Genomic DNA, 24,849 nt, shown 5'->3' on the forward strand with positions numbered 1-24,849 from the left:
ACCTAGGATATGCATAAAGAAAGATGGGTCAAAAAGTGCAACTTGTATTGATCATATATTTACTAATTTTAGCCATGTATGTTCTCAGGCAATATCAATTCCAGTAGGGTGTACTGATCATAATTTAATAATTATCGTGAGAAAGACAAAGGTGCCAAAAGCAGGACCAAAAGTAATTGTGAGGAGATCAATGAAATATTTTTGTGAAGAGTCATTTATACAGGATGTTCAAAAGATATGTTGGAAACATGTTTTTGAGAAAGTCGATCCAGATGATGCTCTTGATGTCTTTAATTTGTTATTTATGCAGGTGATTGATAAACATGCTCCACTTAGAAAGCAGACAGTAAGGAACTTTAGAGCACCCTGGTTGAATTAAGGGATCTAATGAAACAAAGAGATGATGCAAAACATGTAGCTCTCTCATCAAGTTATGAGTCAGATGGGCAAATGTATAGAAGGTTAAGGAATTATGTTACAGCATTAAATAAAAATAAAAAACAATTGTATTATGGAAATAAAATTAAAGATATAAAGGATGACAAGAAAAAACTGTGGAGTTTAGTGAATGGCATGATGGGCCATAAGCCGAAATCCACCTCAACATATCTTGAGGTGGAAGGGACATTTTTGACAAAACCAGTACAAATTGCTAATTATCTGAATGATTATTTTCTTGATAAAGTAAAACATTTGAGGAGAAATATGAATCAAACTATAAAATAGTAACTCCACATTTCTAATAAATGATTTAATTATGAAAAATAAGAAGTGTACATTTAAAATAGAAAAAGTGACAATTACAGATGTTGAATGTCTACTAGGTAAATGTAATGATAAACCACCAGGAGTGGATAATTTAGTTGGTACATTTCTTAGATATGTTGCTAATTTTGTTGCAGAGCCTATCTGTCATATTATAAATTTGAGTACTGATAAATGTATTTGCCCACAGGCAGGGAAAATAGCAAAACTTATTCCACTTGCAAAAAATCCAGCTGGACATGACACGTGCACCGCTTTAACACAAATGACAGATGACTGGAAGGGCGAACTAGATAATAGGAAGTTAGTGGGTGCAGTACTACTTGATTTTAGTTCTGCTTTTGATGTCATTGACCATTCTTTGTTGTTACACAAGCTGGAACAATATGGTTTTCATTTTGAAACGCTGAGGTGGTTAGAAAGTTACCTGACAATTTTTTTACAAATGACCTACCATTAGTGTTAGAAAAAGCTAAAATTGTAATGTATGCAGATGACTCAACAATATATTATGCAGCATCAACTACAAGAGAGTTGACAAATGTTATGAATAAAGATCTACTACTGATATCAGAGTGGGTCATACATAATAAGTTGGTACTTAATGCGGGAAAAACAAAATCGTTATTAATAGGATCAAATCATCAGTTAAAAGGTGAACCAAAATTGCAACTACATTTAAACCATATTGAAATTGAACAGGTCAAGGAGACAAAATTGCTAGGTATAACCCTGGACCATAAATTATCTTGGTCTAAACAAATTGATAATGTTGTATGTAAAATGGGAAGGGGTGTGTCACTTGTAAAAAGAATTGTAAAATATTTGCCAATGGATGTCAGTCGACAAGTTTTGGATGCTTTGGTTCTGTCGCAGCTTGATTATTGTTTGGTTATATGGTCTAGTGCTGCTGAAAAATATTTAAACAAACTACAAGTAGCACAAAATAAGGCAGCACGATGTGCACTGCAGTGCTCCTACAGAACCAGAGTCACTGAAATGCTGGAGACACTGAAATGGTTAACTGTCAGACAGAGGTCAACTTATATTTTGTTAAATTTTGTCAGAAATATTACAGTGACTCACTCACCAGATATATTATCACAAAGGTTTATAGTGCAATATGCACAACATAACTATCAAACACGACATACAATAGAAGGAAGGTTTGTATTACCCAAATCTAAATCAAATATGGGACAGAAAACAGTAATGTACAGAGCCATGGTCAGCTGGAACTCTTTACCGGTCCACATCATTCAGGAACATTCTCAAGTACATTTCAAAAGGTTGCTAAAAAATTATTTAAGTATTGTAAAGTAAATGTGAACTGTGTCTGTGGCTATGTATGCATATATTATTATGTACACTTATTTGTATTTACTTTTGTTTGGCCTTAGGATGGCGATAATTGGATGACCATTTTAGTTTTCACTTCATACAGCACTGTAAATTGCATGAAATTATGAGCTGTTTTGTTTTGTTTTAATTTTGTTGTATGTATGTTTATGTATGTTTTGTGTGTGTGAGGACCCCAGGAAGAATAGCCAATGCTCATGCTAGTGCTAATGGGGATCCTAATAAAGACAAAGACAAAGAGTGTTTCCAGCCTACACCATAGCCCCCGCCTCTCCATAAAATACATGCACTGCACTGTTTTAATCTGCACAATACTGGTCTAACAACTGGCTAACAACATCTAGCTAGCTAGCTATTCTCAGCCGTGCCCGCTATGAACACGTTTTGACTTGTGAATAAGTGTGCAATGTTCTGTAATTTGCTTCACTAACTCATGGCACTAATTGTGTGTTTCAGGTGAGGTGTTTCTCTCAGGATTAGAAACTAGTTTTCCCCTCCGGGATAAAACGATAATATAACGTTAGCAATTAGCATGCTAGCTGGACATAATGCTACCTCTAACAATACATTGTAGTTGCTATAATTTCAAGTCATTTGCAACATTCATTCTACATGTTAATGGTAAAAGCTTAAACAGTTGATTACCTGCATGTCACAAAGACTGATGTTCTAATATTTTTGCACATTTAAGTAGAAATTCTATTTATTTTTCCTTTTTTTTATTGATTGTTATAATTGTACTCAGCCATGTTATGTTAGATGTCAATCCACTTACACTGTAACTACTCTGGCCTTGAAAGAAGGTTACACATCTAACTGATGTCCACTAATCCCTATAAAACAAAGTTCAAGCATACATTAAGCACAAAACAATAAATAAGGGCACTTTGATATTTATTTTTTATTTGATATTATTTGATCCTATCTTATCTTCTACTTTACACCTGCATTTTGTACACTGTCCCTGCCTGCACCATGTTCAATGTTGGACAATGTTGGACAATGTTGTCTCGTTGCGATTAAACTGATCTTGTATCTTGCATATTTCACCTTAGGAAAGCAGGCACGGGATGACAGCTTCCTTGACACCATCATGGCGATGGACCGCTGTGCCATGGTCAGCAAGGAGAATGAGGACCTGCGTGCCAAGGAGATGCAAGACGAACGGCTGCTGCATTCACACAAGGCCCAGGAATCGGACGACCAGCTGCTCATGGTGCCAGGTGGAGCAACAAAATACCTTTCAGGCTGGGCTTCTGGCAGTGCTAAGCGAGCTGATTAAATCCAACAGGCCTTCAATACAAAAATTAAGAAAAACTTGTCGTCATTGATAAACTGTACAATGACTTGTTGGGAGGCGTGTGGTGCAGTGGTCTGGTGTGTTGGTGTTCGGATCAGGGGAGCACAGGTTCAAACCCCACTGCAGTCAGGATGTCGTTGTGTCCCTGGGCAAGACACTTCACCCCAAATTGCCTACACCTGGGACAGTTAATTTTGTATTATTGTGATTATATATATATATGCCACTGTTATTAATACTGACACCTAACTTTGCACTAAGGTGTGTCTGCTGCTGAGCCTACCTATTGTTATTATATATATATATATATATATATATATATATATATATATATATTGCCACTGTTATTATATTGTTTTGATACTACTGACACTTATTGATCTGCTGCTGATAAATAAAAGAGAACCTACATGCACGGCACTAGCATCATGACTGTCTTTGTTTAAACCAGCAGCAGTGCAGCGGTACACAGACTAACCTGTGTGTGTGTAACGTAGTTCTTCAGGTGTGTATGCTTAACATGTATGTATTTATCACAGTAAAGATGGTATACACAAAAGCTTTTTAAAGAGCTTTCAACCTCATCCCATTGTCTTTAACACACATTTAACATAATAATATACTCATATTAATATACAAATATACAGTATGAGTACTGTTTTGATACTGACATTTAATCTTTGCACTAAGGTGTGTCTGCACTATTGTAATTGTGTCTGTTGACTGTGGTAAATAAAAGAGAGAACCAAATGCACTGTACCAAAGATCAGCTTTATTGTCAATTTACAATTTCCATGCTATTCAGATGCCTCATAAGGGCTGTGCGCGTGTCTTGCCCCGCGGTGATTTTTTTAGGTTGCGTCTCCCCAACGTTGCTTCAAGGCGAATACAGAGGAGTTGAAAAGAGCCCTTGGACATTCGGAAATCTTTGATCCACTGCATATTGGTGTACGTTGGCACCACCTTCTCCCACCAGGCCGATGTTCTATTGTTCACCCAGAGAGAGCGCGGGACACGACGCGTTCCGTAGTATTCGCATATCTGGAACACATACAAAGACACAAATTAGCCCTACATAACTCCATAAATCCTACATTAGATAGTATTAATGTGATTTAATGAACGTACCATTGCTGTTCTTTGGGCGTGATAACGGTCATTATCCTCAGCTGTCCTACGGCGAAACATGTCCATAGCGTGTGCTTTTCGTCGTCCAATCCTTTTGTTAAGGCTTCTTAACCGCCTTCGCCTTCGCCTCAGCATTTCTATTGCATTTGAATGGTCGATCTGTATTTGTACTTGTGGCTTTGTCAACTCCATACCGTGTCTGAGGTCGGAAGGTAAACGGAAGCATACAGCGGAAGCGGAAGTTTTTTTTTTTCTTCTTCTCTCGGTTTTTTGGCGAATTGCAACTTTAAGGTGCATACCGCCACCTACTGTACTCGCCGTGAAGTTGTTTGCGGCCTGCCAGTAAACCCAAAGCAGAAGAAGAAGAAGTGACGTCAGCGGCTCATTTGCCTAATCCACCCCCAGGAACTCATTTTGGTGTGAACGCGATCTGCTTTAGTTCATCAGAACTAAAAGAGCTCTCATGAACTAAAGTTCTCATGAACTATTGTGGGAAAAGTACTTTGAAAGTACTTTGAAAGTACTTTGAAAACCTCAGATTCCCAGGGCATCTTTCTGCACCTTACAACCCAACAGAGAGTGCGCGGAAGTTGTGTGTGAAGTCTGAGAGCGTGTAGCTCCCGTAGCAAACTTTTTGAGAAGTCAGATTATGATCAGATGAGCAAGTTGATCACTCAAAGTTTATAGCGAAATACGATGTGGGGAATGTAATGCCATCGAAGAAACCAAACAAAAAGGCTAAAGTGCCATTGAATGAGAGCAGCGGTCTTTCGGGAGGGAGTGACACACAAGCAGCAGAGGAGAACGCCATGGAAAGCGGGGCCTCGCAGGTGAACCACTCGGAGCTGTCGTCGGTACTAATACGCACCATAATAAGAGAGGAGATAGGGGGCGCTTTCGAGAAATTCCAGCCGCAGCTTGATGCTTTAAAGGGAGAACTTGACTCATGTTGTCAGAAGTTGAGATTGCATACAGGATTGGGCAGGGGACTGATTTGAGACCCAGACCTATGATTGTCACTATGCAGAGATATCAAGCTAAGGAAGCTATCTTGAAGCTGGCAAGAAGCAAGGGAGAGATTATTTTCCGTGACATGCGAGTGAAGATATTTCCTGATATTACTCCGGATATTGCCAGGAAGAGAGCCCTATTCAATGACGTCAGGATGAAGCTGCGCAAGGCTGAGGTGAGGCATGGACTATTGTTCCCCGCAACGCTCATCGTAACCTTCAATGGACAAACCAAACTTTATCTGGACTGTAGTGAAGCTGAGCATTTCTATAAAACAGTGATAAGCCCGGTTTCAGTTCAAACCAGAAATGAAGGTGGGAAATGACTGATGGACATGACCTGATAGATGGTATGATTATACATATAGGAGAAGAAATTAATTGCATTATGAAAATGGGAATTGTTGCAGTTTTGGTGATTTCCACAATTGTTTTATTTTCTTGTAGACCAATATTCCCTGGTCTATGAGTTATCCACTCATTTATTTGAAGTTATTTACTTCATCATCTGCGAGTATGAATTTATGTTTATTAGATTTTGAATAGAGACAAATTTCAACTGGTCTCTATTGTTGTTCATTCCTCCTAAAATGTAATTTTGATGTATTGATTAGATCTAGTGTTGCGAGACATTACCATGAATCTATTTCATACTATTATTTAAAAATGTTTTGGAGCTACCAGGAGGCTCGTCTAATTGAGCGAGTGAGTATGCACATTTATAGCAATCTATGTAGAGATACATGTTGGGTTATGTATGTGATGGTGTGTGTGGTTTAAATTGTGTTACATGTATGTTTTAGTTCAGCTCTCAATTTGATAGGAAGTGAAAAAGAGATAACATTTAAATTGCCACCTTAATGTTGAATAAGTTACCAAGTAAAGGGTTTAAATTGGCTCATATAAATATATGTAGTCTTAGAAATAAAGTGTCTGAGATAGAGGAAATATTATCATGTGGTATTAATTTGTTAGCAATATCTGAAACTCACTTAGATGACACATTTAATGACGCTGCTGTGGACATTGATAGATATAGAATATTTAGAAAGGACAGGAATGCATATGGAGGTGGGGTGGCAGTATACATTCAAAAGCAAATACCAGCTGAAGTGAGATATGATTTGATGTCTGCTGATTTGAAGTACTTTGGTTGCAAATTAATTTACCTCACTTGAAACCTTTGTTGGTAGGATGTTGTTACAGACCTCAAAATGCAAACTTAATTTATTTAGACAAATTATGTGAAATGTTAGATAAAGTTTGTGATCTTGACAGAGATTTATTTTATCGGAGATTTAAATATTGACTGGAATATGTTGCACTGTGCCCTTAAAAACAAGCTGCAGACAATAACTAATACTTGTAACTTGGTACCAATGGTGACTAAACCTACTAGGATATGCATAAAGAAAGATGGGTCAAAAAGTGCAACTTGGATTGATCATATATTTACTAATTTTAGCCATGTATGTTCTCAGGCAATATCAATTCCAGTAGGGTGTACTGATCATAATTTAATAATTATCGTGAGAAAGACAAAGGTCCCAAAAGCAGGACCAAAAGTAATTGTGAGGAGATCAATTAAATATTTTTGTGAAGAGTCATTTATACAGGATGTTCAAAAGATATGTTGGAAACATGTTTTTGAGAAAGTCGATCCAGATGATGCTCTTTAATTTGTTATTTATGCAGGTGATTGATAAACATGCTCCACTTAGAAAGCAGACAGTAAGGAACTTGAGAGCACCCTGGTTGAATTAAGGGATCTAATGAAACAAAGAGATGATGCAAAACATGTAGCTCTCTCATCAAGTTATGAGTCAGATGGGCAAATGTATAGAAGCTTAAGGAATTATGTTACAGCATTAAATAAAAAGAAAAAACAATTGTATTATGGAAATAAAATTAAAGATATAAAGGATGACAAGAAAAAACTGTGGAGTTTAGTGAATGGCATGATGGGCCGTAAGCCGAAATCCACCTCAACATATCTTGAGGTGGAAGGGACATTTTTGACAAAACCAGTACAAATTGCTAATTATCTGAATGATTATTTTCTTGATAAAGTAAAACTTTTGAGGAGAAATATGAATCAAACTATAAAATAGTAACTCCACATTTCTAATAAATGATTTAATTATGAAAAATAAGAAGTGTACATTTAAAATAGAAAAAGTGACAATTACAGATGTTGAATGTCTACTAGGTAAATGTAATGATAAACCACCAGGAGTGGATAATTTAGTTGGTACATTTCTTAGATATGTTGCTAATTTTGTTGCAGAGCCTATCTGTCATATTATACATTTGAGTACTGATAAATGTATTTGCCCACAGGCAGGGAAAATAGCAAAACTTATTCCACTTGCAAAAAATCCAGCTGGACATGACACGTGCACCGCTTTAACACAAATGACAGATGACTGGAAGGGCGAACTAGATAATAGGAAGTTAGTGGGTGCAGTACTACTTGATTTTAGTTCTGCTTTTGATGTCATTGACCATTCTTTGTTGTTACACAAGCTGGAACAATATGGTTTTAATTTTGAAACGCTGAGGTGGTTAGAAAGTTACCTGACAAATCGAAGTCAAACTGTTTTTTTTAATGGAAGTCTCTCAAAGATGAAAACAGTCACTTGTGGAGTACCTCAGGGTAGTTGTTTGGGACCACTTTTATTTTCTATTTTTACAAACGACCTACCATTAGTGTTAGAAAAAGCTAAAATTGTAATGTATGCAGATGACTCAACAATATATTATGCAGCATCAACTACAAGAGAGTTGACAAATGTTATGAATAAAGATCTACTACTGATATCAGAGTGGGTCATAAATAATAAGTTGGTACTTAAAGTGGACCTATTCATGCTATATTTGAATAATATAGTGTAGGACCATACCTATATAAGGCATATTTATACTTTTTTTTTTTCAAAATACCAAACAGATCATGCATTTTAGCCATGCCTCATTTCGCTCAATTTGACATTTTTTAGTTCTGGATTTGCAAGGGCAGATTCAGTGAGAACAGCACCATCTACTGGCCTGGCATATGTACTACAGCGTCTCCAGCGCTTTCGAACGGCAATGGCCGTGGCTGTCTCCTCCTGATTGGTGAAGTTGGCCCAATAGCCGTAGCGCCACCGTCCTGACGTCAGGACAGTGTTCAAATCTGGATCAGTTTTTATCAGATCCGTTGCAGCCCCTTTTTTAGAGATTTGGGTATGGAGGAAAATAGAGAGGGTTGTGTTTTCTGACACTTGGTGAGTTCCCTGGAACACCGGGGACAGATATTCATGTATAAAAGATGTACAAAAGTGTATTTTGCATGATAGGTCCCCTTTAATGCGGGAAAAACAAAATCGTTATTAATAGGATCAAATCATCAGTTAAAAGGTGAACCAAAATTGCAACTACATTTAAACCATATTGAAATTGAACAGGTCAAGGAGACAAAATTGCTAGGTATAACCCTGGATCATAAATTATCTTGGTCTAAACAAATTGATAATGTTGTATGTAAAATGGGAAGGGGTGTGTCACTTGTAAAAAGAATTGTAAAATATTTGCCAATGGATGTCAGTAGACAAGTTTTGGATGCTTTGGTTCTGTCGCAGCTTGATTATTGTTTGGTTATATGGTCTAGTGTTGCTGAAAAATATTTAAACAAACTACAAGTAGCACAAAATAAGGCAGCACGATGTGCACTGCAGTGCTCCTACAGAACCAGAGTCACTGAAATGCTGGAGACACTGAAATGGTTAACTGTCAGACAGAGGTCAACTTATATTTTGTTAAATTTTGTCAGAAATATTACAGTGACTCACTCACCAGATATATTATCACAAAGGTTTATAGCGCAATATGCACAACATAACTATCAAACACGACATACAATAGAAGGAAGGTTTGTATTACCCAAATCTAAATCAAATATGGGACAGAAAACAGTAATGTACAGAGCCATGGTCAGCTGGAACTCTTTACCGGTCCACATCATTCAGGAACATTCTCAAGTACATTTCAAAAGGTTGCTAAAAAGTTATTTAAGTATTGTAAAGTAAATTTGAACGGTGTCTGTGGCTATGTATGCATATATTATTATGTACACTTATTTGTATTTACTTTTGTTTGGCCTTAGGATGGCGATAATTGGATGACCATTTTAGTTTTCACTTCATACAGCACTGTAAATTGCATGAAATTATGAGCTGTTTTGTTTTGTTTTAATTTTGTTGTATGTATGTTTATGTATGTTTTGTGTGTGTGAGGACCCCAGGAAGAATAGCCAATGCTCATGCTAGTGCTAATGGGGATCCTAATAAAGACAAAGACAAAGAGTGTTTCCAGCCTACACCATAGCCCCGCCTCTCCTGCTCACCCCCGCGTCATTGCTGATCTGTTTCGCCAACAACAACAACAACAACAGTGTTCCGAGTGTTTCGAGCCAGGTCCCGGTGAAGCGCAGGACGGAGCACCCGGCGGGAGCCTCCAGCAGACCCCCCCGCACGGTTCCCTCGTCCCTCGGAAGAGGCGGAGAGGTGGGTGTTTTTCATCTGCTGGCGGACCGCCGGGGAGAACGTCCTGCTCGGGAGCCAGGCTCAGAGTTAGTGGCAGTGGGTGCGGTGCACCTTCCTTTTACAGCAGGAGCACACGCTCGCCTCGGGGAGGGAGAAAAAGAGAAACAGAAGCAGCCGAAACAGCCAGAGCCCTGCCTCTCCCCACCTCTGCTGCTCACCCCCGTGTCAAATCTACAGCTCCTCTACCACAACCATCAGCAACAAGTGGACATGGAGAACTACATGAACTACATGTTGTTGTTGTCCTACTTTTTCAGTCTAAAACAATGCTGCGTTGATTTAGAAGCTGAATCAACAAAAACACTGTTTAATCTGCTGATTCTTTCTTAAAAATATTCATATCAAAATAGAAGCTGGACTAAAATCCAATTAAAAGATGGTACGTCTTATTCGTCCAGTGTAGTAATAATATCTGGTATGGATTGGGGACCACAGGGTCAGATGACACAAATGCTATTTAAAAATAATTTGAAGTTTAAACAAATGTCAACAACATTTATTATTAGTTTTTTTTCTTTAACATGTTCCCACACAATTTGAACTAAAGAGTTTGCAGGAAGGAATTTATTGGCATATTTGTTGTCACTTTGCACACTTAACAGATGGAGATTATTTTGTGATTAACAAATATTTAACCAGAGGTTCAGGCTTCATTTTCACTAGATGAAAATATTCATATAGTTACTTAAAAAAACATGTTTTACATAAAGTAGCAGGAAGTAATAAAACAGTTGCAAATGTAAATGTGGATAGTGCAATTTTGATGAAGTAAACATTGCAGTAAAGAGTTTAAATGCTTCTGTGCAACAATCCTGAAGGAGAAGTTGCTTTAATGAAAACCTCAGATTCCCAGGGCATCTTTCTGCACCTTACAACCCAGCAGAGTGTTTCCAGCCTCCACACACTCCGCCACACATGGAGCTGAAAACAAACACAGAACCAGTCATCACCAGAGGAGAACAAACTGTTAAAAACAACAGAACATCGATCATTGTTCTGGTTATTACCGTTCTGAGCACGGAGCCATGACACAGCCTTCATAGCCAGAAGCTCCCACTCCTCCTGAGCATCCATCTTGAAACCATGAAGCCAGATCAGAGCCAGAATGGTGGCCCACACTTCCTTGTTCTCCTAATTTACCACAAAAAAACAATAAAACATGGATTAGAACCAACAGGCGAGAAAAAATGTCCCAAAATAATACTGAATTTCCTTGGTCATTTCATCTCTCATCTTCAGAACACAGCAGTAATGTCACCAAAACCTCACTTTAAATTATAATCTATGCCTAATTGCTCCCTATTTGTTTAATAATCCAATATTGTTTCATATTTTCTCTCGTTTGAGTGCTTCATTATTTAGTAAACTCTTGATTGTTGCAGCAATTAGTTTTTTAAGTTCAATATTTTCATTTTTAACAGTTACAAGACGATACAATAGTTAAAAAGCAGCAGTCACAGCCTTGAGCAGTAACCAGATGTAATTATGTTAAATGTGTTTCCATCATTTTAATAACACCATTCCTCTTTATGTATAATGCTATTTGGAACTCACTCATCAAGAGTTCCTCTTAACACATTAGATAATCTTTCCAATGGCAACATGGACATACATTTGAATTGTTGGAGTGCTTAAGTATTTAGTGAGCTCTTGATTCTTGCCACGATTAAATAATAATCTCACACATTTCAGTTTAAACCAGGGGTGTCCAAACTGCGGCCCGGGGGCCAAATGCGGCCCGTTTTCCATATCTAATTGGCCTTCAGCAAATTCTTAAAGTATAATGGTATATGGCCCCCACCTGAAACTCGTGCTTGTCTTATATTGCACTTCTTAAATATATATGTGAGCCTATATTACACAGTAGTTTTCACGTGTTAATAAGCCCACTTTTCAAATACATTCAATCAATTAGAGCTTAGAATCTTAGTTTGATTTCCATAACAAGCTATAAATAGACCCTTCATATTTCCCCTTAAGCAATCTGAGGTGTCTGTTTTAAGGGATGAGCTGCAACAGGATAACTGAAACCCTCTGGAGAGCTGTGAGGTTTCTTAAATCATATTCAAGTAGAAAGCATGATTGATTTTGCTGAATTATAACTTAACCTATGAGGCAGTATACGTCTAGTGAGGGGCCCCGCCCTTTGTATGTTTTTTCTGTATGTGGCCCTCAGTGAAAACTGTTTGGACACTCCTGGTTTAAACAAAATGAAAGAACTAGATGAGCAAGTAACCCACCGATGCAGGTTTTGTGTTTTCCACCTCCTCGCTGGTCTTTCCCACAGCAGCAGCCAGAGCTGGATCCAGCTCCCAGCAGCCGGACGCCTTCTGCAGGGAGACCAGCTGCAGCAGAGGGTCTCTGGGAGGCTGCAGGGGCTCAATGTCCAGGGAACAGTTTAATGACTCACGTTGGACGACACCTTCATGTTCAAAAGACACAAGAATTAGCTTAGAAATGTAATGAAATACCATGAAAGTATAATATTTGGCCACAAGTAAATACTTAAACCAAAGACATATTATTTCGGAAAAAATGATAGCCACAAAAAAAATCAAAAGGTAGCACAAGATGAAATGGAAAACAATCATCTCTAAAGAAGAGTGGGATTATGTGGAATAATAAATATGCGTGGCTATATGTGTGTTTTTGGTGGTTGGATGTATTGAGCTGTCAACCTAGTTATCTGAAGTGTTGAAGCGATCCTATTTTTTTTTTTTTTTACTTTTATTGTCATTACACAGTAGGCCTACTTACTATGTAACAAAATGGTTTCTCTGCATTTGACCCATCCTAGTGTTAGGAGCAGTGGGCTTCCATTATGAACGGCGCCCGGGGAGCAGTGCCTTGCTCAGGGACACCTAGGTAGCACTTGGTCTTGCCGGGGACTTGAACTGTTGACCTTCCAGTTGCCAAGCCAAGTCCCTATCCACTTCGCCACCATCGCCCCCTATTGACTGTTTTTGTCTCTTTTATTTTTATAATCTAATGAGTGTTATTTCTCTTATTGTATCTTATTATTGTATTTGACTTTGTCTTAAAATGGGAATGTAATCCCCCCCCTACACTGTTGTTGTGTCCTTGTCCTAAAGCTAGTAAGAATGTAAACAATGTTGTTAAAAGAGCTTGGTGAGTCTCTTGCAAATGTCATTTGAATAAATGGACAATGACACAAAGTTTGCAGAAGCAACAATTGTCTATATATGTTTTAGATATTTACTGTATTCCAATAGACCATAGGGACTAGTTCCAATGTGAAGCTAGTAAGAATGTAAACAATGTCTTGTGTCTAATGTTCACAGTAAATACTGAGATACAAAAATATGTGTGATGAGAAGAGGCTTTGGTTTCTTACCTGTTCTCCTCTTGGGCATTGAACAGCTCTTCATTCCTATCATTCCACAGTAAAAAATAAAATGAATCCCCGGTCTCTTGCCAATGTCTTTCAAGTCATTGTCTGATTACATAAGACTTACAGAAGCAACAATTATCTATATACATTTCACATATTTAATATATATATATATATATATATATATATGTTTGGTGGTTGGATGTATTGAGCTGTCAACCTAGTTATCTGAAGTGTTGAAGCGATCCTATTGACTGTTTTTGTCTCTTTGTTTTATAATCTAATGAGTGTTATTACTCTTATTTTATTATTGTATTTTACTTTGTTGTAAAATGGGAATGTAATCTCCCCTACACTGTTGTTGTGTCCTAGTAAGCTAGTAAGAATGTAAACAATGTTGTTAAAAGAGGAATGCAATATTCACTGTACATTATGAGATAAGTAAAAGGTTACTTACCTCCCACATTGACCATTTGTGCACTTGGGCTTGCTTCCATCACTCCATAGCAAAACAAAAACAACATTTGAGTCTCTTGCAAATATTATTTGAATAAATGGGCAATGACACAAAGTTTGCAGAAGCAACAATTATCTATGTTTTAGATATTTACTGTATTCCAATAGACCATAGGGACTAGTTCCAATGTGAAGCTAGTAAGAATGTAAACAATGTCTTATGGCTAATGTTCACAGTAAATACTGAGATACAAAAATATGTGTGATGAGAAGAGGCTTTGGTTTCTTACCTGTTCTCCTCATGGGCATTGAACAGCTCACCATTCCTATCATTCCACAGTAAAAAAAAAAAATGAATCCCTGGTCTCTTGCCAACGTCTTTCAAGTCATTGTCTGATTACACAAGACTTACAGAAGCAACAATTATCTATATACATTTCACATATTTAATATATATATATATTTGTTTGGTGGTTGGGTGTAATGAGCTGTCAACCTAGTTATCTGAAGTGTTGAAGCGATCATATTGACTGTTTCTATCTCTTTGTTTTATAATCTAATGAGTGTTATTACTCTTATTTTATTATTGAATTTGACTTTGTCTTAAAATGGGAATGTAATCCCCCTACACTGTTGTTGTGTCCTTGTCCTAAAGCTAGTAAGAATGTAAACAATGTTGTTAAAAGAGCTTGGTGAGTCTCTTGCAAATGTCATTTGAATAAATGGACAATGACACAAAGTTTGCAGAAGCAACAATTGTCTATATATGTTTTAGATATTTACTGTATTCCAATAGACCATAGGGACTAGTTCCAATGTGAAGCTAGTAAGAATGTAAACAATGTCTTGTGTCTAATGTTCACAGTAAATACTGAGATACAAAAATCTGTGGGATGAAAAGAGGCTTTGGTTTCTTACCTTTCGATTTTTTGGACATTGAACAGTTCCTTCTTATCATTCCACAGTAAAAAAAAAAAATGAATCCCCGGTCTCTTGCCTAATAACTGTAATTATAATAACACAGTGTGTTGAAAGTGACTTGTTACTTACTTGGAATAGGCCTACCCATCATTCGACCACCAGATGCACCACCTCCACACATGGCCATCATTGGCACTTCCGGGGGGAAAAAACATACATACTGTAAGTCCTAGTCTTTTGCAAAAGTCACTTCAATTACTGGCTGATTTTACAATATTTCCAAAAAGCAACACTTTTCAATAAACCATGGAATAAATATATTTACTGTAAAAGCACAAAAAGTCAAGGGAACGATTAAGAAAAAATAGCAAACTAGCAAACTAGTATTTATCCTAAATTTTCTTGAATGTTTTGAGTGTGCTCCCCAAATGCAAAACTTTCCAGAAGCACCTCAATAGAGCCTTGTTTCTTACTGGGTGTTGGAACATTTCGGCGCACCAGGGGTCCTTGGATCGTCTCTCCGTTGCCTTTTTTGACAGCAATGAAGGCAGTGAAGGCGCTGCTCACTCCTGATTGGACGCTGAGCTCCACCACCTTCTTCTTCACTCCTTCATCTGGCTGTCCTCTGCGCTCCATCTCCTCCATCTCCAGGGAGCGAATCAGAGTCCGAGCAGCCAACCTGTGCACCGTTAATCTGCGGACAGGAGAGAGTATACATCGATCAAGTATGAGTCCAACATGCAAGTTTATCTAAAGACATACAGGTCTTAAACATAGGGTTCATGTATTATCTGCAATCAGAATCAGTTGATTTAAAATGGCATCTCTAAAGCAAAGGAAAGAATGTCCTTCCAATACAAATGTCGGGCAAATATTAAGTAATTAATTGTAGTTATGTCATGCTCTTAAGGCGCAATGCTGTAATAAATATCTTTATATACTTAATTGGGGCAAATTACATGATACAAGACAAGTCATACAAATCAATTGGGGGACAAAAAGATCATTAGTGTCATTTATCCAATTCAGGAGATGCTTTTACTATTGCAACTGCTCCAACATCCCTCGTTTTCTACTTTAGCAAAATGGCTTAAACATTCACATTCATCATAGATATTATAATCTAAATTCACAGATAATAATAAGTCTGAATAATGCCTGTTTTACCCAGAGTCCTCTGCAGGTTTGAGGCTGAAGTGGAGCTTGTTCTGAGAGGGATGCCCTGCCAGGCTGTACTTCACCGTCACAGAGCCCTCTGCTGCCTCCGGACTCTGAGAGAGCATCACAGTGTTGGTGAGGGGTCAAATAATACTCAAAGTCATACATTATTTGTGTTTGGCTTCAACATTTACAGTTTGTTTTGATTCTGCCTGTGTTCAAAGATTTCTTAAAAAAAAAGAAAACAGCCACCAGAATGCCACAAAATTACATTTAATTACACCCACTCTAAGTCTACACTGTGACACTACTGAGCAATGACATATGCAGTGGCGACTGGTCATTAGGGGCAGGTGGGGCACAGCCCCACCTAGTGTCAGCAGAAAGTATTACAAATAATGATTACAATATTTTTTGAAAAAATACAAAAAATAAATAAAAAAGTATATAAAATATATTTTAAGATCATGGTTAATCATCTGATTCGTCTGTACATTGCTGTTTTAGTCTGTGTTCTTCTAATTAGTGTCTACAGTGTGTGCCTATTGAGCTGTTTAGAGCCATGTGGGACAAAACCTGATCATGCCCCTCCCTCTCACTGTCTGAGGCCCCGGCTCCACGAGAACAAATACGGCAAAACGCATCGGAGTAACGCAAACGCAACCGCAAAAAACCTTCCGACCCCACGCAATATACACCGGATTGTGTCAAGCTCCACGAGACGGCTCCGTTTACATCCAACCGCTGGAAAAGCTGCAGTACATATGCCGAACCTGTACGTGGCGCTGTAACTTCCTCCACAAAAGCAGCAACTTCCTCCACAAAAGCAGCGAAGAAGAATGGTTGTCATGGCTGCACTTCTGTTTATTCTCCGCGGTGGGGGCACATCCATGGGTGGGGGCCGAGGGAACCGCGCAGAGTTTTTCGCCGGTCAATGTGTGTTAAAGTTTAAATCTTCATGCTTCCTCATGCAGCAGCTGATCCAGTAAGTAAACCCGACAGTAAAAATAAACATATTTATAACTAGTTTAGGTAGTTTGAGAGGTAATTAAAATAGCTAAGGGTGGTGATCTGACTTGAAGTGTGTGTTTTGCTCTCGCTGCTTCACAGCCGGAGGAGCTGCGTGTCTCCGTCCTGTCAGATTAGACTTCACTCGCGTTTATGTTCATATCGAGATAAAGATAAATAATCTGAATTCAGTGTGCAGTGTACTTTTGCGGAGGTGAGCAGCAGAGGTGGGGAGAGGCGGGGCTATGGAACGCATGACCGTATAGGCGACCCCACGGCCCCGTTGGACCCCCCAGAGCGCTCCGTTCCCAGATCTATCCACCTTTGGACCCGTTGTCGTTTGCGGAGTATGTTTCTACGTTTCCCTTACGGCGTCGTCGAGCTTAAAGGGCTATACGCATGAGAAATATGCGGATTCAACCCGTTTTCGTCCTCGTGGAGCCTACGCCTAAGTGAACGGTGACTGTAAAAACTACACTGCGCATGCTCAGAGTATTTTCCTATTTAATGTGTGTGGCAAAAAAATAATGACCATAGGGGCACTGAGCTGCCATCCCCACCATACGTCATCTCACATAATTCAGAGCTGATTGGCTGTAAGTATGTGTGCCGTGAAAAGTGTGGTGTGTGAAGAGGAGACGAGAGAGCTGCAGTGACGCGTCCTACAACCCGGAAGTAAGCTGCGCATGGCTTCCCTCGACAAAAAAGCAATGAGATTTCTCCATAGGATTTTAGAAAATAGCTCGAAATAAGATCTGTGGGAAACGTACCTGTTAGATAAATGCACGTTTTGATTAGCCGGATAACATCCACATGTCTACCCTACTTTTATAATTTTTTAATCATAAATCTATCAATTAGATTTATGATAGACTTTTGAAACTACAAGAAGATAAGGAGGACTTTTACAAAAAAGTAATAGAATTTTTTGTCCAGAAGGATAGGCAAATGGACTTCATCTTCAAGTCAAGGTAAGACCGCAATTTTATTGAAAATGGGATCTTACTAAGAGAGAACAATTCAATATTTAAATGATAAAATTACATTTTTTGGGTATCCTTTTGTTGAACTGTCTGTTTAAAATTAATCGAAGCATCAGACAAAAAAAGCTTTTGAAAATAATATTATATTTTGGTTTAGGTCAACATATAATATTTGTAAACCTGAAGAGTCAGTGCCAGTGCCTCACCAGCCATGAACCTCACTGCACGTCACTGCAGAAGCTTATATATAGACATCTAAGTTTTTTGTGCCCCACCACTTTTGTACATATAAAAACGCCACTGGACATATGGAACTAAAAGTTAATATACAGCACTACAGTGAGCAGCAAACCCATGGATTATCGTAAGGTATAGCACAATATATATATACAATATATGTGTGTTGTGAATTGACTTAATACAGTCGTTATTAATTTTCACTCTTAACAACCTCATAGTTTGTATTGTTAGGGCACATTACATTTGCACCCTGAATATTCTTGAAATATATTTGGTCTAGAGAAGTTGTATTGGTCCTTCATAAGAATCTAAAGAATGGGATGGGGCTGCACTTACCTGTCCAGTGAGCTGGGCATAAATCAGTGACCTTTGACCCTGGAAAAGTGAAGTGATTGGTGGTGAGAGAACAGTGACAGAGACTCCCTTCGGCAAATCCCACTTCACTGAGATATCCACCACAGCTGGTTGTAGAGCAAAACGCAGCGACTGCATCACCTGATGAGAAAATGTAATTAAAAAAAATTAGGGACAGCCACTTGGTTCTTACTAAATGTATTTAAATACATTTGTAATGATGTCATCTGTCCAAATTGCATCTTTTCTTTAAATGTATATAATGACTGTGATGTCTTACTTTGGGTTGCATCCTGTCAGTGCCTGTGATGAACTGAGCGTGACCTCCTCCTTCTTTGGCCAACCCATTGATAAGAGCAGAGCTGGCCCCTCCACCAATCCCGAAAGAGAAACACCTACACAACACAAAGCATTAGAACATGGGACATATTCTGTGGATTCTGTGATCGTTTGCTGTGTTTTGGTGCGTTCACCTGTGGGAACCTGAATTCTTCTTCACCAGATTGATTACTTCTTTGGTGTTCCCCACTTCTCCGTCAGTGAAGACAAATAGCTAAGGAGGAGAGTTTACATAGCACTTAAAGAAACATAACATCACACCCAAAAATGTGCAGCATGTGTTGAGTCATCCACTTTATTCTCTGAAACACACATGGTTTAAACGGTAAATTGCAAAGAACAAGGTGTGGCTGAATGTGTGGGGAAATATTTTCACAACCTGTCTAACGTGTGTGTGTGGGGTGTGTATTACTTGTCTAGGTTGATTGGGAATGCAGGCATGGCTGTAAATGTCTTTGAGGGGCCTCAGGATCTCAGTTCCTCCCAGATTTGCTTCCATCTCTCCAACTTTCTTCAGAGCCTCTTCCATGGTCTCCTGGCTGTACTCCACACTCTTACTGCAACCAATGCGCATATTCATGCACAAGCATTAACACCAAAGACAGGAATGAATGTGTTGGGCAATAGTGAGTGACTTACGGGAAGATGTGTTCATGACTGGACCCAAAACTGTAGATATTAAAAAAGCAGCCCATTGGTAGACTCTTCAACAGGAGCAGCAGAGTATCCTGAAGAGAGGAGAGAATAGATGGTAACACCATGTGTCTAAAGGACTGATTATACCATACAAATAAAAGATAATGCATACCCTGGCACTCTTAATACGGTCCCTCTGCATGCTGCCAGATCGATCCAATAAGAACACAAACTCTCCACATGAGGCGAGTGAAGACATCACAGCCTGGGGGAACTCAGGGTACAGACTCAGCATCACCACTGGATCTCCCATCAGAGTGCCTGAAACACAGGAGAGACACAATTAATGACCACCACCACTAGAAACTCAAAATAAAAATGTTGAATAATCTCTATTGTCATTATACTGAGGTTTAATGGAAAAGACACAAGAGCATATCAAGGCATTTTCCTTTAGATAGAGGTGGATGACAATGGAACACCTTCACTAAAGTGTACTCACCAGACTTGGCAGAGGTCTGTCCTGCCTCCACCACAGCTGTGGGCTGGTGGGCATCTTTGTAATAAATCAGAAGTTCAACATCTCTGTCAAACTTGTGTCCTGCAGCCAGCTTGACCTGCAGTTCACAGTAAAAACACACTGATTATCTGAGTAAAGAGGAAGAACCACATTATGGAAACATCAGCACTCTACCCACCGTGGCCTGGCTCTGCTCCGTGTTCAGATACTCCAGAGGGTCCAGGGGACAGTTGGACTCTACTTTAGAGACTGGACGAGGAGAGGACACTCGGGCAGAGAAAGACAGACTGTAGGGCACCAGAGAGGCGGGAACAGAGGTCACCTGGACACTGCCACCTTCACTACCTGTAAACAACCAGAGACACATTAGGAATTCTATTGTAAACACATGTGTTGGCCAAGTGCAACTGTGAGTGACAGAGGGAGGTCAGAGAAAGAAAATTGCAATTACCAACTGAAAGACTTGATATTACTTTAAACAAGGCACCAACATACAGAACAACATGCCAACTATTATATTAAAATGAATGTATATTTTTGTATAAGCTTATTCTATAGTAAATATGCATATAAGGTCATGTTATAGCTAGTCTTTTCTGTTTCAATTGATGTACCCTACTATTAATTAATTACAATAATAATATACATGACTTAATCCGTTTTTCTTTTCATTGTAAATGTATTGCTATTTTATTCCTGTTGGCCTTTTCATTTAATACCGATAATAAAACCAAAGGAGAACATAAGCATTTTTATGGCCACACTTCAGGACTTTTGGGGAAGTCGCAAGACAATACAGTCAACAGCACGTGATAGGAAATATCTTTTTTTAAACTGTAAACTGTTGCATGTGACTGTTGCAATGAACCCCTCTGTATGAACAGGTATAGTGTACATTACACTAAAGCTTAAAGGCTTCTGATGAAAGTGTTGGCTGGTTTTCCTACCCTGTGGATGGTAGCGAGGGTTGAGCACAGCAGGCAGAACAAACCTCAGCCCTTCATCAGCCTGCACAGCCAGCTCAGTGACGTACTCCAGCCTGATGGAGGCGCTCTCTCCTGGAGGCAGACTGCCCACACTCAGAGAGAAAATATCTGGACTCTGATCACTCTCCTCCAACAGGAAGGCCTGCTGACCGGAGCTCAGAGCGTCATCGTACTCCTCACGAGCCTGGGGTACAGAGGACACTTTGAGCAACATTCACTGGGTTTACTGAGTTGTTAAGCTCCATTGTAGTGAGTGTTTCTCCAGCTCACCTTCTGTTTCTCCTTCACCTCAGCCACAATCTGTGTCTGTCCAATCGTAGCACTGAAATGACATACAGCAGCATCTCCAGGCATAGGGAAGACAAACACAGCCTCCAGTGGTTTGTCCTCCTTGTTCTCATAGTTCAGAGTGGACACCACTGTAGCCACATGGTCCCTCACCTCCAGCTCCACCTCCACACTCTTCAGAGGAACTGACCGAGAAACAAGAAAACGTTTTCCAAGTATAGACACACCTACTAAAAGAACCTTATTAAAGTAAAAGAACAAACTAATTCTTACACACACACAGATGAATGATTAAACACACTTAGTTCTAAATGAAAATCAAATGCAGTGGATGAAGTTCTGATATGTTAACTACTGCTTGCCTGTCAAAATATGACTTATGTAAAAGTAGAAAAGTATTACAAAAATTCAGAGGTAACTAAGTACATTTACTCAAGTACTCACTTAAGTACAATTTTGAGAGACTTGTTCTTTACTTGAGTATTTCCATTTTATGCTACTTTGTACTTCTACACCACTACAATTCAGAGGTAAATCGTGTACTTTTGCTCCACTACATTTATTGTGTACCTTTAGTTACTTTACAGATTTGGATTAATAATGTGAAATATAATCAACTCTTAAATCAGACTAGTTACACCTGGAGTAAATTCACAATCTACCCTGCCTGCAGTATACAAAGTCATTAAAACTAGCTGCACCTTTACCAGCTTTGATAACATATTAATGCATCAATAATTATAATCAAAACATATAATAAATATTATTCTGAAATGAACCAAACTCTCATAACTCTTTACCTGGTTCCTTCCCGGAAGTGAGCAGACCACAGCAGATCATTGTTGTATCTATGAGAGGGGGGGATAGTCAGTTACATTTCCTGTAACGTTTCTATTTGCAGCTAAATTATCAAAGATCTTCTTTACAAAAATCACTGCCAAAGACATTTTAAAATACTTTTTGATTTTCGTCAAATTTGTATTAGTTTGCTTTGGATTCCTAAAGCTTTTAGTCTACTAACCCATCATCCAAGGGTAGTTTTCACTAGAAGTAAAAAATGTGGACGGACACTATAATTTACAGTTTTTTACTATGTTCAATATGAATTTTCTTTAAAATAAAAAACATCTATATTGATTCTGACTTTTCGACATCCAACTCACAGGTTTATCATTACTTTGAGAATAAAGATTATCAATTTAACCCTTTTAGAAGGGAAGATATGGTCATTTTTCTGGGAATGTCATTTTCGAGCCTGAGACCTGAAAAACAGGCTCAGGGCTTAAGAGGTTAATTGTTAAACATATCAACATCGTCATATTTGACAAGTGGCTTTGTGAAATTAATGGCTCAATAAAACTTTGTCTGGTCGTCAATGATTATTCTAAAGTTATACGAATACAAAACTCTCATGAGAACTATGCTGTTGTTATTTTTTTTAATTAAGTGAAACTAATTTCAACACCTGTCAATAATCTAAAAACGGTTACGCTGCAACCAGCGACATATTCACTGTCCACATTTACACAAATCCTGTGAGAACATTCTTATTTGATTTAGTCTAGACCTCCCGGAAGTGTTTTTTTATTTTTATAACTTGTTTGTTGCTTGACAACATTTGTTTTATGCCAAATTACATTTAACACAGTAACATATATCTGTTGGCCTATTGTTTGATATTTGAAGACGTGTCTACCTTAGAAGAGAAGGGTGCACGCGTCTGGACAGTCCTCGGTGTTTTCCTCCTGCAGAAATGTGGAGGAGCTTACTCCTGAGTCACACATACGAGGTGGGCTTGATTCATGACGAAGCATCGGGCGGAGCTTGGAGACGACTTCAGTTTCTGTAACTGGCCAAAGGTGGGGGTAGTACTCAGATCTTGTACTTAAAGGTAGGGTATGTACATTTGAGAAACCGGGGTTGCGGTCGAATAGTCCAAAAATCAGCTCCTAAATTCTAACCCTATCGTCTACTCTGAGTGAAACGTTACGGGGTTAAGGGATAGTGGATAGGAGAATTCAAAAGGATTTAGGAGAAGAGACTGCGGTACTTTAGAGAATCCGACTGCACTTTCACTATCCGACGTGTTTATGATGCGCCAGCGGAGGTCATAAATGTGCGTCTGCTGCTGTGGGGAAACTATGGAAACTACAGTTTTCTATACAGCGGACTACAACATGGATGTTTAATAAGAACGAGGGACTACTGTAAACTCATCTAGAGACTCTGCACCGTGCTCTGATGCTGTTGTTTTATGCTTTATGAACGGGGACAACAGAGAAACATATTCTTCATGACCAAAGTTGGAATTGAAATAAAAAAGGAAAGTGAAACTTATGCTCGTCACCCTCTCCCTCCGGTCCACAGTAATACAAATGATCCCAATACGTATGACTGCATGAAAAGATCTTAAAATCAATACAAATGTATTTATTATAAACGTTAGTCCTTAACATCTATCACTGTGTATATCACCATTCAAACATATTTTAAAAGTTGAACAAACCCCACACAGCTCAGTAAAGACTGAAATGTTGACTTTATTTGATAATTTCAGTAAAAACTAACGTTCATATTTCTCTTTTTGATTATAATACTGATGAACGTTCAAAACAAAGCACTTTGGCAACTTACCACATACGTTTTAAAATGCTTAATAAGCACCGTAACTTTCATGATATCATTTCTCGTTCATAATCGGTTGTTTCCGTGAACGGCCGACTGTTGTGTGACGGCAAATGCTGCGGCCGCAAGGCATTGTGGGGCAGCATTTTCTCCTCTCCTTTCGGTTAGGGAGGTCCAGTGGTTCCTAGGCTAAAGGAGGTTATAAAGGAAGTTTGAAACCTCCTTTCCTTTTAATTTAGAGAATTCGAACGGCACTTATCATGGCTGCCACTGAGGGACTTCCGGGTCATTTCACTCCGTTAGGAAGGTTCCTAAGCTAAATGGACTATTCGAATGCAACCATGCATTCAAAATGTTACTCAAGTAAAAGTACCAAAGTATTCGCATCAGAATATACTCAGTACTCATTCTGCAAATTGGTCCAATAATATATGTTTTGATTATAATTATTGATGCATGAATGTGTTTATCAAAGCTGGTAAAGGTGCTCATTTTAATGAGTTTGTTTACTGCAGGTAGATGGTGAATTTATTCCAGGTGTAACTAAAGTCTTATTTAAGGGTTGATTATATTTCACATTATTAATCGAAATATGCAGTAACTCAAGGTATTAAATAAATGTAGTGGAGTAAAAGTACAAAAAAAAAAGTTTTGTGGGGTAGAAGTACAAGGCAGCAAAAAAGTGAAATACTAAAGTATCTAAAATGTGTACTTAAGTACAGTACTTACAAGAACCACCCAACTGAAGCAAACCATGTCCTACCATATCAAATGAACTCCTGCTTTATCTAATATGTGAAGAAGCAGAGTACACAAATTAACACAAGTGACTGTGTAT

The 24,849-nt window shown here is 38.5% G+C and overlaps 1 protein-coding gene across 48 annotated transcripts in view; it reads right to left on the reverse strand.

The window, feature by feature from the left end:
- LOC117470176 (von Willebrand factor A domain-containing protein 5A-like) overlaps positions 1–24,849 on the reverse strand; it is a 71,489-nt gene that overhangs the window by 34,219 nt on the left and 12,421 nt on the right. For 32 of the 48 annotated variants that reach the window (XM_034114825.1, XM_034114819.1, XM_034114810.1 and 29 more), the window contains exons 15-18: positions 15,004–15,069; positions 14,244–14,279; positions 13,955–13,996; positions 13,501–13,536 (exon numbers count right to left, since the gene is read on the reverse strand). In XM_034114825.1, coding sequence (XP_033970716.1) covers positions 13,501–13,536; positions 13,955–13,996; positions 14,244–14,279; positions 15,004–15,069 — 180 coding nt within the window. Of the gene's footprint in view, positions 1–10,691; positions 11,067–11,152; positions 11,277–12,385; positions 12,568–13,500; positions 13,537–13,954; positions 13,997–14,243; positions 14,280–15,003; positions 15,070–15,347; positions 15,569–16,041; positions 16,146–18,599; positions 18,759–18,897; positions 19,013–19,090; positions 19,171–19,368; positions 19,514–19,595; positions 19,685–19,764; positions 19,914–20,094; positions 20,210–20,290; positions 20,458–21,059; positions 21,283–21,368; positions 21,572–22,186; positions 22,235–23,082; positions 23,252–24,849 lie in introns of those variants that run through there. The other 16 variants (XM_034114815.1, XM_034114793.1, XM_034114789.1 and 13 more) reach the window with 7 other exon arrangements.

The sequence above is a fragment of the Trematomus bernacchii genome, unplaced genomic scaffold, assembly GCF_902827165.1.
Source record: "Trematomus bernacchii unplaced genomic scaffold, fTreBer1.1, whole genome shotgun sequence".
Lineage (NCBI taxonomy): Eukaryota > Metazoa > Chordata > Actinopteri > Perciformes > Nototheniidae > Trematomus > Trematomus bernacchii.